The following is an 18,450-nucleotide window of genomic DNA, read 5'->3' on the forward strand; positions in this document are numbered from 1 at the left end:
AACTAGATATAGGGTAGTCTGGTATATAAAAGAGGGTGACAACGTGACGGGAGATTAATGTGTGTGTGTAGACAGTGAGTAATTGATCTGTAGTCAGAGAGTGTTATTGAGCACGTTCGTTGTTATAGCATTTGTTTTAGCGCAATTGTTGAAATTAAGTGTATCGTAAAGTTATATTCGGAAAGAATAAACCAGTTTTATTAAGTAAGGACCTGTGTCGTTAAAGTTTCGTCGGAACGAAGTTACAGAAAGTTAATTAACAAACGGAGACGTAACAGTATATTTTTAACCAAAAACTAAGACTTGTATAAGTTTTCACCAAACCAGTAATAAATATAAAATACATTGTTCTGCAGTGAAAGAAAAAAAATATAAAAACTATTGTGAATATAAATAACCAAATTTGAATGACACTACTTATATTTTGTCCTTTTCCTAAATAGTTATTTAAGATTGACCTTTCACTTTTCTTCTTGTTTAGGTTAACCCTGATTACAAACATACTTTTACTTTTAAAAATGACTTCCCGGCACTTTTAGAGGATGTTCCTGATCCAGGTAAAGGCAAAGTCACTTATGTCAATTTTTAATGTTTCACAATAAAATTTCTGTTTTAAAGTTTGCTACATAAATAATGCTTATAAAATATTCCTTTAAAGAAATATATTTGAAATTTTCAAAAAATTGTATCATATACTTTTTCATAGCAAAATAGTTTCTATGTGAGTTGACATTTCTTGTACTTTGTTTGGAAATAATAAAAAAAAACTACTTTTGGTAATAGTTTTTTTTTTGTTGAATTAGAAGGATTTGTGTTCATAATGGTAAGATGTAGCTAAGAAATACACACTTAATTTTGTAGATAAATATGAATATTCATAACTTCCTTTCTTGAATATTGATACCAAAAACTTTGAATTAGACAACCTTACAAACATTTTGATATTTGTAGGTCCAAGCCAACATCCATTATTCAGGTCTGAAGCTGCTTGTGGAGTGTGTGAAGTCATGTGCTTTCATCCCAGGTCTGATGTCACTTTACCACTGATGACTTTGTATGAAATAAATGAAGTTATACGCAAATGGAGTGAAAGAACTTTAGAGCTAGGGAAGAAGTATAGATGGGTTCAGGTAGAGTGAACTTCAAAAATGGGCTTTACTTCATGTTTTAATGAACTGATTGATTCTGAACTGTAATACTACATAATGATAATTATACTGTTTGTCAATATATAAACAATGCATCAATTTACAGTGCGTGTTTAAGCTTGAAGGGAAAAAAAATATGCAAACAAAATTTACATTCTTTAAAACATAAAATATTTTTGATTTTAAAAGGTTTATAGTTTGACATTAAACCTGTTTGTTTGTGTCTGCAGTTTTTTGTTGTTGTTTTTTTATCTTTTGGTTTGACAGTTTGAACGTTAAATGGAGTTTACCTATAATTTTACATTTGACCAAGTGCTATTTAAAATTGTGTGAAAGGCTATGATGAAAAGAAAAGATGGAATTGATTTAAAAAACCAGTTATACAGTAATTATATGATAAAAACAATTATGTTTTCCACAAAAGTCTAAAGATATTGTATATTAATTTACATTGAAATGTTTTTCAATTTATACATGCATATATCAGTTAGTTAGTCTTAATGTGATGTCTTTTAAAAGCTAATGGATTAAGTTGTCAAAAAGCTGGCTACTATTTCACATCTATTGAAGATATATCTCACAAAACTAACTGAAATTTCAAAGAACTTGCACCGTAATAAGTCTCACTTGTGGTATGTATCATCAGTATCGCTGCTAGGATATATATATGATTAGCTTATGGATGTGCTTTGAATTATATATATATATATATATATATATTTACTTAGTAAAAAGTGTAATTACACATCTTATTTTTATTTACTTAAGTCTATACAGAGTTTGATCTTGCTACTAGCTGAAAGTTGGTTTTACGGCTCATGTCACGTAAGGTTGTAAGCAAATAATATATTCAAAGCTTAATGTGTTTATTAGTTTTTGAACAGTTTTTGTGAGTCCTTTTTTGACATTACTTATTCATGACTTTAGAAGTTTATTAAACATATGCAAGTTAAATTTGACTTAAAATTTTGAACAGAGTAATCAAAACACTTTTATGTAAGATGTTTTGATAAGAATATAATTTCTGTTTTTAGTTATACTAACATTTGAGTCCCAAATGTAATTCATTTACAGATGTGTTATTAATACAGATTTTCCAAAAACCTTAGTTTTTGTAAGTTTATCCCCTAGTACATAATAATATTCTCATCATAAAAACCAATGTAAAGTATATGAAGGTTAAATTCAAGTTGTCACAAGTTTCCACTTCTATAAAACATCTGTAGGAGCACAAAAGTCATGAGTAATGTTAAAACAAACAAGTATCCATGGAAACAGTCTTGAATTACTGATCAATGTAGTAAATCTTACGGGACAAGCTTAAGGTTGCGACTGCAATTCAGACATTATTGGATATGCCTTGAAATGCTTTTTTACAGTTTCGTGCATCTTGTTGGAATCTCTCAGGTGCTGGAGAATGGAGAGCATTGAAAAAATTTTAAATTATTTAATCAATTTAATAGGCTAGTGCCTGTAGTTTTAACAATAAAAGGGTGTGACCCACATCTGAAAGACCTGAAAAAAGAAAGCAATTTTAGAGGCTTGGAGTATTTGCTTATTTAAATCACTATTTTAAATTCAATGTATTGAGCATATGTAAATTTGAAGTTTAAAAAAGTGAAGCTTGTTAAGTGACTAACATTTACATTGTAAGTATATTTACTACCAGTATAAATTACGTACCATAAAGGTTTAAGTTACTTTCTTCTGCATGTACAGTAAAAGCTAATGATTATAAGAATTATAGGATAATTTTTTCTGCTTTCTAGATTTTTGAAAACAAAGGAGAAATAATGGGTTGCTCTAATCCCCATCCACACTGTCAGGTAAGCTTAGATTTTTTATAGATTAACGTGTGTTGTTGTGTTAAAAAAGAACAAATGTTTTTTTCTGGATTAATCTTCTCAAAAGATATTAAGAATGAATAAGTGTCATTTTTGATTTATTTTGTTGCAGGTTAAAGGTATACATTTATATATATTTAAATAGATCTTTTAGAATTTTGTATGTAAATTGAGGTTAATGAGTGAGATAATCGTTTCCAAAAAGTCATATACATGTAGTTGCTTTCCACTTAGCAATAAAACGTTTTAACGCTTTTTCTACATAACATCATTATGAGCTGGGTTTTAGGTTGTTAGATATTTGTCAAGTTATTATAATTTGAGAATTTTATATGTTCATAATGACCTTTATAGTATACTCTGTATTTGTATGTATTGTAGAACAAAAAAATATGTTGGCTACATTAAAGCTTTTTAAAGTATATGAATGCTACAATGTTAATAACAAAACAATGTAATTAAGTTCTGAATAAAATAATTACACACTTGAATATCTAAATGCAATACTTGAATTCTCTGTTATGTGTTAAGTAACTTCATTTATTCAGAGTGCTTATTATAAAGTAATGTTTACTTTGTAGAATGGCACTAACTTGTAGTTTATCGGGTGAAACATATATGAATGTGTCTCGATCCTGGCTAACTATTAAATCATCAAGTGCTGCAAAGCTCTGCATGCTCTTGACATAAAAAATATAAAATTTATTTAAAAGGGCTTTAGGTAATTTTCTTTATATAGTTAAGAGTACCTTTCCAGAACTTTCTTAATATAGTGAAGACTTTAAATTTACCACACTAAACTCTAATTAAAAATTAATGTAAAATTTTAAAATTAGAGCAACCGTAAACTGCTTTCTCCTCAGTGGTTTAAAGTAATGAAATCTGTACTTTTAAAATGATACTTATCTATTAAGACCATACATGTTGCTGCTCATCTTTGTTTGTGTATAAATAGGACTTTCATAAGAAAGCATTTTCTCTCTGCATCGAAAACCATAATAAAGCTAGAACAGTTTAAGGTGATTACAACAGCTTTGTAAACTAAGAATCCATGATGATTACTTATCTGAAGCCAGAACTTAAAGTAAGCCTGGATGCTTGAAAGCTTTTTAGCCATACAGGTTTATATTTTCATTAAAATTTACAAATTTGCCTTTAATCATAAAATATAAAATCAGAAAGTGTATAAAGTCTACATTGGATTGATGTATGATAACTTCATGAACAATATTAGTGATTTTATGGGGGAAACAATTTGACCCTTTTTTTTAGATGTACTCTTATGTGGATATTATTAAACATAAGCATTTAGTAAATGTTTTTTGTATTATTATTACTTCTGATTTTTTAACTTTGAAAAGGCTTTTTTTCTGCTTTCAAGATTTGGGCAAGTTCTTTTCTACCAAATGAGGCTCGTATTGAAGATCGCTCACAAAAAGATTACTACAGAAAACATGGAGTCCCAATGTTAATTGATTATGTGAATCAGGAACTTGAAATGCAGGTTATTCAGTGTTTTTATTTAACTTATATTTATATACTGGATTCTGTTAAGAAACAGTTTTTGGAGAAATATTATATCATTAAAGCTTTTGTAAAGTAAACTTAAGAAAAAAAAATCCTTTTTTTTTTAGAAAACAAAAGTAACTGAAATTTTTCTGAAAGAAACATAATCCTTCCATGTTTGTAAGCAGAGTTAATATTATTTTGACATTTCCAGTTAGTTATTCTGTATAAATTTAAAGTTCATAATCATTCATCTTAAAACGTGTTTTTGAGAAAAAGCAAAGGAAGCTTAATTTATGTACAGAGTGGTACATGGACTTATGTTTTCTAAAAAATTGTATCATTCTGTATTTCATCACAAGTCAACTAAACTAACCTTGCAGAAAAAAAATTGTGGAAAAGTTCGATTTTTCTAATTTAAATTATATTCTAAAAACTAGTTTGTAGGTGAAATTTAACTCACTGAATGAGGAGATAATAATTTCAAAAGAAGTGGTATACATGTAGTTGTTTTCAAATTAGCAATAAAGCATTTTATCCTTTTTCTTTATAGCATCATCATGAGCTAGATTTTACGTTGTTAGATATTTATAAAGTTATTATCATTTGAGAATTTTATATGTTCATAAAGACCTTCATACTTTTTTTACTACTCATCATTTTCTTGTCCTGCTGTTGAAGTCGTCATATAGAAAACCATGCTGGATATCTGGGCTGTCTTACACGATATTGCATTTTTTTGCTGTTATTTTTACTACATTACCTTTCTCTTGAGCAGTTTCTATTGGAAAGATACAATTTTTGGATGGCTAATGTCTAATGCTTGGCTTCTGTTGCTGGATGTGCATCATTTTGTATCTTGTAATTACATTTGATGCCAAAACACTGCACTGCTTGTTCAAATATTCTAGCAAACAAACTGCTTAAATGTTATTTTAAAACAAGAGCATCATTATATTTGAAACCATCAAAAATTTGACTAGAATTTCTTTCACCCAATATTAAAATCATATATTCCCATAGATTTTTAATATAACTCACCAGTGCTGATATAACTTTTACATGAGAACTTGTGTGTTTTCTTACAGATCATCATATAAGCCAACTATAACTACTTCACGAAGAGTAGCATGCCAAAGATAAACTAGTTGTCACAAGATTCAGAGAAGAAAAAAAAACATTTACAACGATTTGAAATTAACTCATTTGGATAATTCTTGCAATACTTTTCTACAGCTGCAAGTTAACTGATTTCAATAATTTTTGTGATACCCTTCTCTAGCTGCAAGTTTAACTCATTTGGATAACTTGTGATACCCATCTCCAGTTGCAAGTTTAACTCATTTGGATAACTTGTAATACCCATCTCCAGCTGCAAATTTAACTCATTTGGATAACTTGAAATATCCACTCAAATAATTCATCTTTTGTAAACATATCCTTGCAGCTGGAGAAGAGTATTGCAAGAATTATCCATATGAGTTAAACTTGCAGCTGTAGAAGGGTATTGCAAGAATTATCCAAATGAGTTGAATTTGCAGCTGTAGAAGGGTATTGCAAGAATTATCCAAATGAGTTAAACTTGCAGCTGGAGAAGGGTATTGCAAGAATTATCCAAATGAGTTAAACTTGCAGCTGGAGAAGGGTATTGCAAGAATTATCCAAATGAGTTAAACTTGCAGTTGGAGAAGGGTATTGCAAGAATTATCCAAATGAGTTAAACTTGCAGTTGGAGAAGGGTATTGCAAGAATTATCCAAATGAGTTAAACTTGCAGTTGAAGGGTATTGCAAGAATTATCCAAATGAGTTAAACTTGCAGTTGGAGAAAGGTATTGCAAGAATTATCCAAATCAGTTAACTTGCATCTGCAGATGGGTATTGCAAGAATTAGGGCAGGTATTTCTGCTAGTTTATCAAATGAACAGAAACATGTTTGGAACCTACTTATTTAGTGGATCCAAATGATATATAAATATATGCAACCTGTTAATTATCAAAAAAATAAAAGATTTTATATGTATATGTGTGTATAGCTGTTATATATTAAGAAATAATTTGGGAGAGAGTATTTCAGAGCTAAACTGATGCCTCTTCACATTCAAATAACTTAAACTTCTGTAAAAAATTAATATAACTTTTTATAAATATTTTTGCCACTTTCTTATTAACTTTTCTACAAAAAAAACTCCAAAAATATCAAATCTTTTTTGCTAATTTTAGCAAGTTAAATAAGTGGGATAAAGCAGCCATGCTTATTTTACAGGAACGTAGTGTTGTACATAATGACCACTGGATAGCAGTAGTTCCTTACTGGGCAGTGTGGCCTTATGAAACGATGCTTTTACCACGACGTCACGTTAAAAGGCTTTACGACCTAAATGACACAGAAAGGGCTAGTAAGTACTTTATGTAATGAGTGTTATGTGAAAGTTTTAAGCTGTATGTTACTGTTAGACTGATGTGAACTGTATAATATATATTTGTTATTTGATATAACACAGTAAATGTGTTCAGACACTGATTATTCAATGCATATGCTAAGGTGTGAAATTCTAAAAAATGAAGAATTCCAAAAATAACACAGTTGAGGTAAAATAAATGTCATAAAACAAAAAAAATAGGGAGTATTAATATGAGCATCTCTGGGCAGAGTTAAACATCTGGCCCAAGAGATTAGTTTGATAAACCTTTTACATCTATTTTCCTTTGTGGAGTTAAAAGTATATACTAGAATTGAGCATCAGTTGATTTTAAATTGTTTTTTATTGTATACTTTGACTATTTATGATAATTATTTTTACTTTATTTACTAGGCTTGGCAGATATTATGAAAAGACTGCTTACAAAATATGATAACCTGTTTGAAGTTTCATTTCCTTATTCTATGGGTTGGCATGGTGAGTAAAATATTGCTAAAGTGAACTTAATATCAAAAATATCTGATATTTTTTGCATTTACTTACAGTGATAACCTTAAAGTGTATTCATAAAATACAGGTGTGGTTGAAGTTTGTTTTAAAATTGTATGAATGATAATAATGTAACATATACACACACACACACACATACATACATACATAACTTAGTTTTCTGGGAAGAATCATAAACGCCTCAACGTGAGGTTTATCCACCTGGTAGTTTCACATGTTTGAAAGCACACTGCTATATTGCTGTTTAAAAAACCAGACATTACACTTTGTTTAAATCAAGTTCACGATCTACATTATGAATTTTTGTAGGTAATTGTTTATGAACTTGGGATCAATTTCATTTGAAAGTTGGTTAAGTGTGCCTTTTGACTGGCTATTGTATTATTTTTAGTATAAAAATGTTTTGTTTTTTTTTACAAGAAGTTTCAGAGCAAAAAAAAAAAGATGCACTAAAACAAGTGTATGTTCAGAAATACTACTCATCTCTTCACACAACATAGAGCTATTACCTAGTGCCATTGCCAGAAAAATTTGTATACATGTGTCAAGCATTGAACGATTTGTTCCATTACACATTAACATGTACTAAGCTAGACTTTCACACAAACAGCATTAGATTGTAGCCCTCCACCAATAGGGTTTCAACACATCCTTCATGCACAGTACTCCCCTTGAGCACATTGAGTATATAAAGAGCTCATTCTTGATGAAACAAAAGAGATACACCAGAGTTGTGGAGTTTATCTGTCATCTCTTTTATGTTATCTCCCATCATGACTGTCATTTTATATCATCTCTTTCCTTTAGTCATTGATGTCGTCTGGATGAAATTATGCAGGCAGGATGTGGATGTCCCCCAACGTCTTTGTGTCACATTACTGACGCCACATTGCAGTTCAATCTGCCTCTGGTTTTCATAACCCTCCAATAACCATTCTCTATCTTCACAAAGGCTCTAAGAAGGAGATTTGTTGTTGTTTTTTGCGACTCCTACAACCACCATATTATTTCTATGTACCTATATACTGAAAATAATGGAACCCACAAAATGGCCAGTGCTGTCTCTTAGGGATTTCTTCTCTCTCTCTCCTGAAATCTGCATTGAGCAGGAGATAACGAACAGGGTTACGTCCATCTACCCACTGTGAAGATGGGGTTTTCTACAAGACCGCTTTGGCAATATGTATATTTTATCTCCCAGGCTATGTTTCAGGAAAAAAACAGCACCGGGTGTGATCCTGCCCTCACATCTGGCTAATGCCTGCTGTTCCTATTCATTGCACAGTCTATTAGCGTGAGACCTTATGCAGATGAGATTATTCCTGTATGGTCTATGCATCTGTTTGGTGTTCTTTCCTGTGTGACATCCTCCCTTCCATTTCTACTAATGGAATTGGAGAACCCTTGCTTCTCCAGTCCCAAGCTGCTGGGGAGGTTGATACAAAGAGTTCATCTTTGAGTTAGTATAATCCCATTGGTATGAGAATGAATGGATGCACCCCTCATTTGAAAATAGGGCTGGGTTGTTTACCTGGAAGTGTAGAACAGGCTAGCACCTACGCTAGACCAGACCATTCTTTATTATTATGCCAGCTAAATTGGTCTTGTGTTCATCTCAGATGCAGATGATTGCTCCCTGCACCTGCTTATTCTAGTAAGTGTTTCTCACATACTTTACGGCCTGACTTATTGCCTTAGCTACAATACACATCCATTTTCTTACTACCACCTGAAATGTACTGGCCAATTAAGCAGTCTTTACACTCTTCCCAACTCTTTAGCACCACTGAGGTTATTTTGACAGTACCTTTTGCTCTACCAGCCTTTTTTGAGTGAAGAGTGTTCCCTATATAAGACGGATGTAGGTTCACAACGAGTATTGCCCCCCCCCCCAGAGTTGGTGACACGTTTCATGTGTTTTTCCTTGTTGTTGCTATATTTTCAGAAAGGAGCTCATTTCTTTTATCTACACTGGCCCCTCCACCACCCTATTAATGTGAGATTCTAGCTCTCCTTTCTGTGGATAGGTGTGGCACTGTTTCTGAAGTTAATATTTTCCTTACCTCAAATTGTACATCAGACAGATACTCACCTCTCTATAAAACTACCCACTCTTCCTTCCCCCACTTCAAGTGTTTCTTTTGCTCTTCAAGAATGAGCCTTTGGTATACTCAGCGTACTCACAGGGATTACTGCACATAGAGGGGGGGCTACAGTGTAATTCTTATTGCATCATAGACTAGTGCATACATTTTAATACATGTAAGGGTGAGTTTCGTTCAAGGCTTGACACATGCACAAAAATCATGTCTAAGTCATACAATCACTGAATGATCTAAGACAAATGTTTACAATGAGAACAAAGTCTCTTATTCTTACCATTCCTTCCACTTTAAAATTGTCTTGTCCTCTTTTGATTATATTATTAGGTTTTCAGATAAATTCACTTTTCTGATCTCTAATTTCAACAGGTACCTCATCATGACTTCATCCACAACTTTTGAATTTTATGCAAATAATAACTTCTGAGTAAAAATACACCTTTTGATGTCACACTTGTAACTGAGTCTAGGGTAAATATGACTATCAGACATTCTCCCAGTTTATACTGACAAGCTTAGCACTAAAATTAGATCTTTTCTAAGTAAATTACCTTGCAAAAGGCAATGGACTTCCACCACAATTTTACCACAAACAGAAGAGGAAGAACTCATGTTCAAATGAATATTTCCCTTCAAGATACGAATTGATGAACACAAGGGTTGTATTGTTTGAAAGTTCTGATACTATTGTTGAAAGGCAAGTTTAGTGCTTTTTATCATTTGCTGGGTATTGTGATGACCAGAACAGCCACAAATTTCTTTAAGATCATCTCTCAATTTTAGGGTTAAATATTTGTGAAACAAAATGAAAACTACAAAATATAAGATATTTAATGTTAACAAAATCATAAATTATAATAAATCAAAGATCACAATTGATGCTGTAAAATTCAATCATATACACATCTTTTTATTTAAATGAACTAAAGCAAAGTTGAAATTATATAGTAATGTAATTCTTAATTTTACAAATACACATATTATAGTATCATTTTGTGATGAAGAATACTTCGTGCTTGTTGGAACTAAAGAAACTATTTACTGAATTAGGAGCCCCAACTGGTGATATGGAACACATTGAAAACTCCCACTGGCAGTTACATGCCCATTATCTTCCTCCGTTACTAAGGTCAGCAACAGTGAAAAAGTTCATGGTGGGTTACGAGATGCTAGCTCAAGCTCAACGAGATTTAACGTCAGAACAGGTGAGTAATATGAGAACATATAGCTTTATAGTGTTCTTGGTTCTGAAGTGGTAACTCAAGCCCAATGAGATTTAACATCAGAACAGGTGAGTAATGTGAGAATGATTAGCTTTATAGTGTTCTTGGTTCTGAAATACTAAATCAAATTCAACCCGAGTTTTAATGTCAGAACACGTGAGAATGTGTAGCTTTATACCGTTCTTAGTTCTAAAGTACTAGATCAAATTTAATGAGATTTAACATCAGAACAGGCGAGTAATGTGAGAATGTTTAGCTTTATAGTTGTCTTTGTTATAAAATGTAACATCAAGCTCAACAGTGTGTGACTACAACAAATGTAAGTGAGAACCACATTGTATATAATAGTATTTAGTAGAAAGATATTTCAGGTATATAATTTAACCAATCTGACCTTATGAGGATCTGCACCAACAGCTTGTAACATCATCCAAAATCTTCTAAAGCAAATGTAATACACAGAAATCTACAATCAAGACCTAATACTTTATCTTCATACATTTTATTTTATGTGACTAAACCCTTTTTGGATTAACTTCAGTCTTGCTCCGCTTATTTGATTTTTATGCATTTTTGAGTGAGGTTTTCAGTTTTTGAATTAGTTTAGAAACTGTACCTAACGTACTCCTGTAAATACTCTTTTTTTAGACAAACTAAAGAGACAGACATTGTATTATTAAAGTTCAAATCATCTGAAATAAACTTTACAAAGGGTTGAAAAGAAAGATGTATTCGACTTTGCAATCAGTGTCCCAAAATACATACAAGACAAAATACAGTGTTTATGACACAAGCATTAGAATTTGGGAGTTGTAGCATACAATATGAGCTACTCTTTGAACCAAGTATGATAAAATCAAAATCATTTCTAGTGACAAAAAAAAATTGTTTTTAGTTGAAATTTTTTATTTCATTTGTAGGCAGCGGCAAAATTACGTGAGCTTCCAGAAGTTCATTTCATGGAATACAACAGTGGTAAATTTTTCTGAAATGTGCTGTCATCGACTTAATTTTATGTGTAATGTATGTTTAATTTAATACACGTAACTAGTACTAAAATGTATTTAATTAAAAATTTTTTCAATGAGATTATCCACTTTTTCTATCAAAATGAAAGCACAGTTCTTTAATATTCAACATTTGTTCTTTTGGCATTTTGTAATTTTAGAATTGATTTTGCAAAAGTACTGTTTTCAATTCTTTGTTTTCATTTTTCAATAATCTTATAAAATCGTCTGCACATATTGAATATTTTACCAAAAGAAGACTTCAGTTTTTCAAAACTTAAGTTATTGTAGCAAGTGTTAGAATTACAAGAAAACAAAGAAGGATTTGATCAGTTCATGTAATAATATATACCATAAAGCTATTATATCAAGAGTGAATGAACATGGAAATAACATGCATAATTTTGGGGTTAAAAATTATCACTACTTAATAATGTAATGATTTTAAACATTTCATGGTTATTGAAATTCAATGAAATAATGATAATAAAATGGAAAATTAACCTTAAACTACTCAGAATCATGAAATGTATTAATCATGTTGCTTTTCATGAAGACACTTCCTCATGTAACTTTGAATACTGGTTGACATACTGCTTATGAGCATCATAAACCATTCTCTTTTGTTGTCCTACATATGTAAAAAAAAATATTTTTGTAAACACAAGTTTTATATGTACTGTATTTTCTGGTATCATGTATGTTAAGTCAAAAGTTTTAAGTCTGACAAGTCTGTTGTCAAAAAATCTCAATAAAAAAATGATTTAATTAATGTTTCACTTGCGAGTAAAGACCATGTAGGGGAATTTACCTGGAATATTATTCAAAGCATTTTAGTTTTCATTGAGCATTAAAGAAGAAGAAAATAGTACAAAGAATAAAAAAAAAGCCATCAATGCTATAACATTTTTTATTCCATTTTAAAAAAACGCTTCACCAAATTTTACTTTATATGCCACAAAGTAAAGACTCTAGTCTGTAAATTTTGTGATGATCGAGTATATACAGTGAGTGTCAGTGTTGAAAATAGAACCCTTGTTTGTTTTTTACATGTGTATGAATAAATAGATTAAATTACTACATAAAGGTTACATTGTCTTTAAGTGCATCAGAACGATTTGTTTAGAATGCATATAAAAAAAACATTTTTTGAACATTCCTTTAATAACATGGAAAATATTTTAACAATTTTTTTTTCAATTATTGTATCTTGTATTTATGTAATGGAACCTACAAATTCCACTTATCATGCAATATTATTATTCTAAGTTATTTAAAGTTGGGATTTCTAATACTTTTCCGTTGGTCGAAAGTTTATTTTTTCTTTTACTTTACTCAAAACACTTATCGTAGTTTTAAAATATGAGCTGTAACCTAAATGTCATTAAAAAACATTTAAACTTATACATAACTTTGATTCTTTAAGAAAATACTGCAGAGTATTTCTCCAAATTTAGTTAACAAATCTTTTTCACATTTCATATGTGTTTGCTTTATTAGATAATGATAATTATCTGGTCTTACATTATCGCATGTATATTATGATACTAAATATGTAGGATGTACAAGTCTCATGATTTTGGGCAATTACAAAACAAAACGTTTTGATTCTTGGAAATGCTTTTATTTAAATAAAATGAAAATAATTCATGTGCATTTATGCAATTCATTTTTCAAAGTTATCAAATGGTACATTTTTAAAACCACAATTACATTTATTAATTGTGATATTTAGATATACAATATGATTTTGTTAAATTGTTGAAAAGTTAACAATACACATTTTTTTTAACTAAAAAGAAATCACTTAAGCATACCATCTAGCCTCAAAGCATAAAACCACCAATAAGATGAGAGTGATAGTGAAGTAACAAGTCTCTTTAACAGAAAAATGACGAAGGTGAACCAGACTCTTTATGTGGGGTGTTAATAATCTATTTAAATACTTCCACTATTTTCGTTGTTTAAATTTTTACAGTTCTTTATAACTAGAGTATGTTTTCATGATCATTTAGTGTGTTGCAAAGTTATGAGGTCAACTTATTTCACAAATTAAAAAAATCCATTCAGCCATGATGATCTATCCATTATTAAATTGTTTGTCAAGATCACTGTTACTGTATTCATAATATGCATGAGTAGCTCTTTGGTTTTCTTCCACCAAGCCAACTCCATTTTTAGTTCCACAAAAGAGCAGATAGATAAAATTACATCCAGGGCCATAGCCAAGCTGAGACAGAAGAGGTAACCTGTTTTAGTGGTTTTGCAACTATGTAGCAAAATGCACAACACTAGAACAAAATAACCAATAATAATAATAGTTTTTAACAGGGAATAAACACAGCTTCCACAATAAATGAGTGAAACCTACTTTAGTTACATCTGGCCAATCCAGGAATAAACTGGGCCTCAAATTCCTTCCACCAAAATGCAAAATTTTGGTCAAAATGAAACTACAGTTGATTCAATTGGATTTTTTCATTGTTAAACTGTTTTTTTATAATATTCTAAACTTCTAATGAAGTGTTTAAATCTACAAACATGAGGAGCATTTTGAGAAATCAATAAAAAATTAAGCTGATCTCTTTGTACTGTTACATACATAACAAAATGTAAATGTTTTTTTTAATATGCTTCACTTCAAATTCATAATAAAAGAATTAAACTCAAAACATTTAATTTTCATGATATACATTACAGTTTTAAATTTTTTTCTTATTTTCACCTACAGACAGAACTAACCAACAAAAAATATAAATGAAAAGTTGGAAGCGGTAGTTAGCACAGAGTACGATAAACTCGCACACAAACAATATTTTTAGAGATGCCATTTAATTTTTACACTGACTTTTCTTAGAACCGTCACAGGACAATAACCTTGCATGCATAAGAAATATTTGACTTCTTCCATGCTTGAGTTTGAATAATCACAATAAAAATCATTTATTTATACAAAACTGTTAAGCCTCATAAAGAGTTACTGCTTATAACATATCTTAAATACTTCTTTTAATTCAACACTGTGTCATTACAACCTTAATGCGAAACCCTCAACCTTCCAATGATTCTACTATTAACAATAAACTATAAGTTCATTTGATGGCTGTTATTCATGAAGGGCAATATAAAACTGGTATAATGTCAAAATAGAGCCTTTTCTTATTCAATCGACAGAAATTTCATTTATAGCGTATGGTAGTAGTGATGTGCAAGTTTGATTATGTTTCCATCACATACAACTACACACCACTGAAATTACTACTGGTGGAACAATTCGTGATATCGCAAGTAACAAAATCATTGTTGAATTATATATTGTGGTTCTTGGAAGCTTTAACAGCATCATTCTTAAAAAAAAAGTTTGGATAATAAAAGAGAAAATGCTTTATTAACTGATAAAAATAAAACATTACCAAAGATAAGTGGAAATTACACTCAAGGAGAAATTTTGAAGTCGTTACTTGCATCTTCTAAATGATAAAGCTTCCCACCATTAGTATGATCACTATAATTCTTTATGACGGGTATACAAGATCAAATCATAGAACACTACAAGAGACTTACAATAACTTATGAAATTCTGTAACAAAATCATGAAAGAGGAATATTAGTCTTATATTATAATATTAAATGTTTGAGTTACAAAACTTGTGTGAAAAAAAAAAGACTCCGGAACTTAACAAGGCCAGTGGAATGGCATTTAATTGGGCAAAATAAAAATAGATGTGTAGTACAACTGCCATTCTTTGTTACACAGCAGTTTGTTGAAAGTTTTATACAGATATGCACATTCAGTGTTTCAAATGATTAAATGAAATACATGTAGCACATTGAACAATAATATTTTGTTCTCAAAGACAAACAACACATCTTATAGAAATATGTTACTTTTAAAAATTCACGTGAGCGTAAAGAGATTAAATTGAGTTTTATGAGTAACAAGATCAAACTGTAACAAGAAACATTGTATGTGAAATATACATGATCACCTAACAAAGGCACCAAAGTTTGTAACAGTTAGTTTATAACTGGTTATTTTTAATTTTGATGAAATGGCAATATTCAGAGATGAGAATGAGCAAAAGGGGGAAAAAAAATTCTGAAATATTTTGAGTCCAAGACTTCCAGGAGCATGCTTCCAAAAAATATTTAGAAAATCAATAGCTCTCTGGTGCACTCTACTGTCTTTTTTTTTCATATTTGATAGCTATGATACCCTAAAATTTAACAGTTAGTCAAAAGTACTTTTTAGTAGATCCATGTGTCAATAGGAAGAACAGCCTGGTTATGTATACTTCATAAGTTTGTTGCGTATTCTAATAAATCAACCTTTTTAATTAATTTCCCGTAATTTTGACTTCATCACTTGCAATTTACTCCCAACAAACACATTTAATTTCTAATTCATTTCCCAACAAGTCTTACCCAATTTTTCTGACCAAACTTTCAACTTCTCTAACCCTGTTAAGCCTCATAAATAGTTGTAGCTTGAAATGTCTCTTGAATATATTTTTTTAATTTAATGCTGTGTCAATACTTTTGCTATTCTATGAAATTCATTCCATCTTTAAATTAAACTAACATGAAAATTTTCAAATAATTTTTCATGTGAAAAAAAAGATTCTATAAACATGCCATTTTGTAAGATTGGAATGTACTAATTAGATTCTGATCAGTCAAAAATTGAGGTAGTTATACACAAGATATTAAAACAATGAATTTGATGTTGTTGTGCAGAATCAGAATATGAAGCTTAACACCCCAAAATAACTTTCTCCCCAGATTATTGTGAATGTTAACAACCCCAGGCAATATCAAAAAGTCCAAAATCCATTGATGGGCAGGAAGTTCTCATCCCCAAGTACTGGATAAAACATAGAATTCTACAGAACAATAACATCATGAATGCTGATGAGTAAGTGAGATTTTATAACAAATGACAGTTTTCTTGTTGCTTTTTAGTACAAAGCTACACAATGGACTATCAAACCCTGGATTTTAACATTGTAAGTCCTTAAACTTACTCCTGACCTACCAGGGTAAATAACAGTCAGTAATGAAACTATTTACATTATTATATGTTCATGAGTACATATGTACTAAATATAGAAAATTTTGTTTGGGCTTGGACATGATGAATGCAAGTAAATGGCATTTTTTCAACAAGTATAGAACAAATTTACAATATTCAATTTATCAGCTAATTTCCAGGCATGCTACAAGACTCCACCAAACACTAACAGACCAAAGCAAGACAAAAACTATTAATTTAACTTAAAAATCTCATACTGGATATAACATTATTGTGGCTACAAACTTAAAACACTCATTAAAAGAGAGCTAAGCCTAATTTAACTTATCCGACATGTATTAAATTGAATATTGAAAGTTTTTGTTGTCAGTTTTATTCTTCAGTAGATATGGCAGTCAAACTGTTATGACTTATTTGTTTTGACTTACTACAGAATATAAAAAAGGAAAAACTAAGTAAATCTACAGATAACCTCCGTTTTTTTTTATGTTTCTAATTTAGCTTTTGAGAAAGTTTTCAACCTGCAAAAGCCATGAAGTATTTATGTTTGAGTTTTTAACATTTTAGGAAAATACTGTGTGCTGGTTTCTCTAGAAAAGATATTCTAACATAATCCTGCAAAGATGAATTTTTTATTTATTACTTGATTATAATTTCTTGTAATTCTTTTTTTGTTAATTTACATTTATAAGTAGTAGTCCATGCAAGTGAGTATACACTTACTCATATGACAAAAAATATAAAAGGATAATATTTTTTCCTTTTAACATGAAAATATGTGCATTTTTTTCTTACTAACACATACCCTTTTCAAACTTATGTTTAAAAAAAACTAATAGTTTCTGTGCACAATATTATGCAACAGTTTATTCATTTTTAGCTCTTAAAAGAGTTAGTACAATTATGTTGTTAGTTATATTCTGATGATGCTATGGAAAGAGTTTGACTTGATATATAGTATGTAAAAGCTTTGAAACTCATTTAGTTGTCATTACAATAAAAAAAAACAATCACTTCTTGAATAATTTTCAAGTCTTTCTTAACATTTAAAGAGTAAACTTCAGTGGCTGTTTTAACTATCCTTGTTATACAGTGGAATGACAAATTTTGACCCAAATGGTGAAGCATAACGTATGCCAACATCACTAAATACTTCTCCTGGTAGCCCTAAATCACACAGATAAAGGCTAGCATTGCTGCTGGGAAAGGCAGATGGAAGTACGGTAACAAGAATCCACTTAGGTTCAAAGTCCGAAATTGTTTTAGCCTCAGGAGGTGGGTCCAGCAGTAGCAGTGGTGCTTTACAATGGCTGGCCCATTGATGAGAAGAGTTGTACCAGTGTTGGTCTATTTTAACTTCATAAGTCTCAAGTTGTTCATCAATAGCTACCAGAATAATGTCAACTGTCTTTGGAAGCAGGTCTGGAAGAAATCAAGAAGTGTAAATAAAAGACACATTATGTTCTATAGAAGTCTCGAGTTGTTAATCAATATCTACCAGAATAACGTACACTGTTTTTGGAAGCAGGCCTGAAAGAAATCAAAAAATGTAAATAAAATCATAAATAATATTCAACGTTAAACGGAATCCTGAGGATGATATTGTAGCGTCGAAACATGTAGAGTTGTCAACTTTTTGAAGGCCATAGATAGGCCG

General features: G+C 30.5%; 2 protein-coding genes across 8 annotated transcripts in view; one reads left to right on the top strand and one right to left on the bottom strand.

Annotated features, from left to right (window-relative positions):
* LOC106458403 (galactose-1-phosphate uridylyltransferase-like) overlaps positions 1–18,450 on the top strand; it is a 38,780-nt gene that overhangs the window by 14,115 nt on the left and 6,215 nt on the right. For 3 of the 5 annotated variants that reach the window (XM_013917911.2, XM_022384590.1, XM_022384589.1), the window contains 9 exons: positions 482–557; positions 952–1,130; positions 2,918–2,974; positions 4,374–4,496; positions 6,763–6,895; positions 7,313–7,396; positions 10,582–10,736; positions 11,675–11,729; positions 16,544–17,198. In XM_013917911.2, the coding sequence (XP_013773365.2) occupies positions 482–557; positions 952–1,130; positions 2,918–2,974; positions 4,374–4,496; positions 6,763–6,895; positions 7,313–7,396; positions 10,582–10,736; positions 11,675–11,729; positions 16,544–16,560 (879 nt within the window). In that variant the 3' untranslated portion in view covers positions 16,561–17,198. Of the gene's footprint in view, positions 1–481; positions 558–951; positions 1,131–2,917; positions 2,975–4,373; positions 4,497–6,762; positions 6,896–7,312; positions 7,397–10,581; positions 10,737–11,674; positions 11,730–16,543; positions 17,199–17,886; positions 18,022–18,450 lie in introns of those variants that run through there. The other 2 variants (XR_002610367.1, XR_002610368.1) reach the window with 2 other exon arrangements.
* The window catches only part of LOC106458396 (enhancer of mRNA-decapping protein 3-like), a 22,968-nt gene continuing 22,103 nt past the window's right edge, over positions 17,586–18,450 (bottom strand). For all 3 annotated transcript variants that reach the window (XM_013917906.2, XM_022384586.1, XM_022384588.1), the window contains exon 7: positions 17,586–18,215. In XM_013917906.2, coding sequence (XP_013773360.1) covers positions 17,866–18,215 — 350 coding nt within the window. In that variant the 3' untranslated portion in view covers positions 17,586–17,865. The remainder of the gene's footprint in view (positions 18,216–18,450) is intronic.

Source organism: Limulus polyphemus, unplaced genomic scaffold (genome assembly GCF_000517525.1).
Source record: "Limulus polyphemus unplaced genomic scaffold, Limulus_polyphemus-2.1.2 Scaffold456, whole genome shotgun sequence".
In the NCBI taxonomy this organism is placed as follows: domain Eukaryota; kingdom Metazoa; phylum Arthropoda; class Merostomata; order Xiphosura; family Limulidae; genus Limulus; species Limulus polyphemus.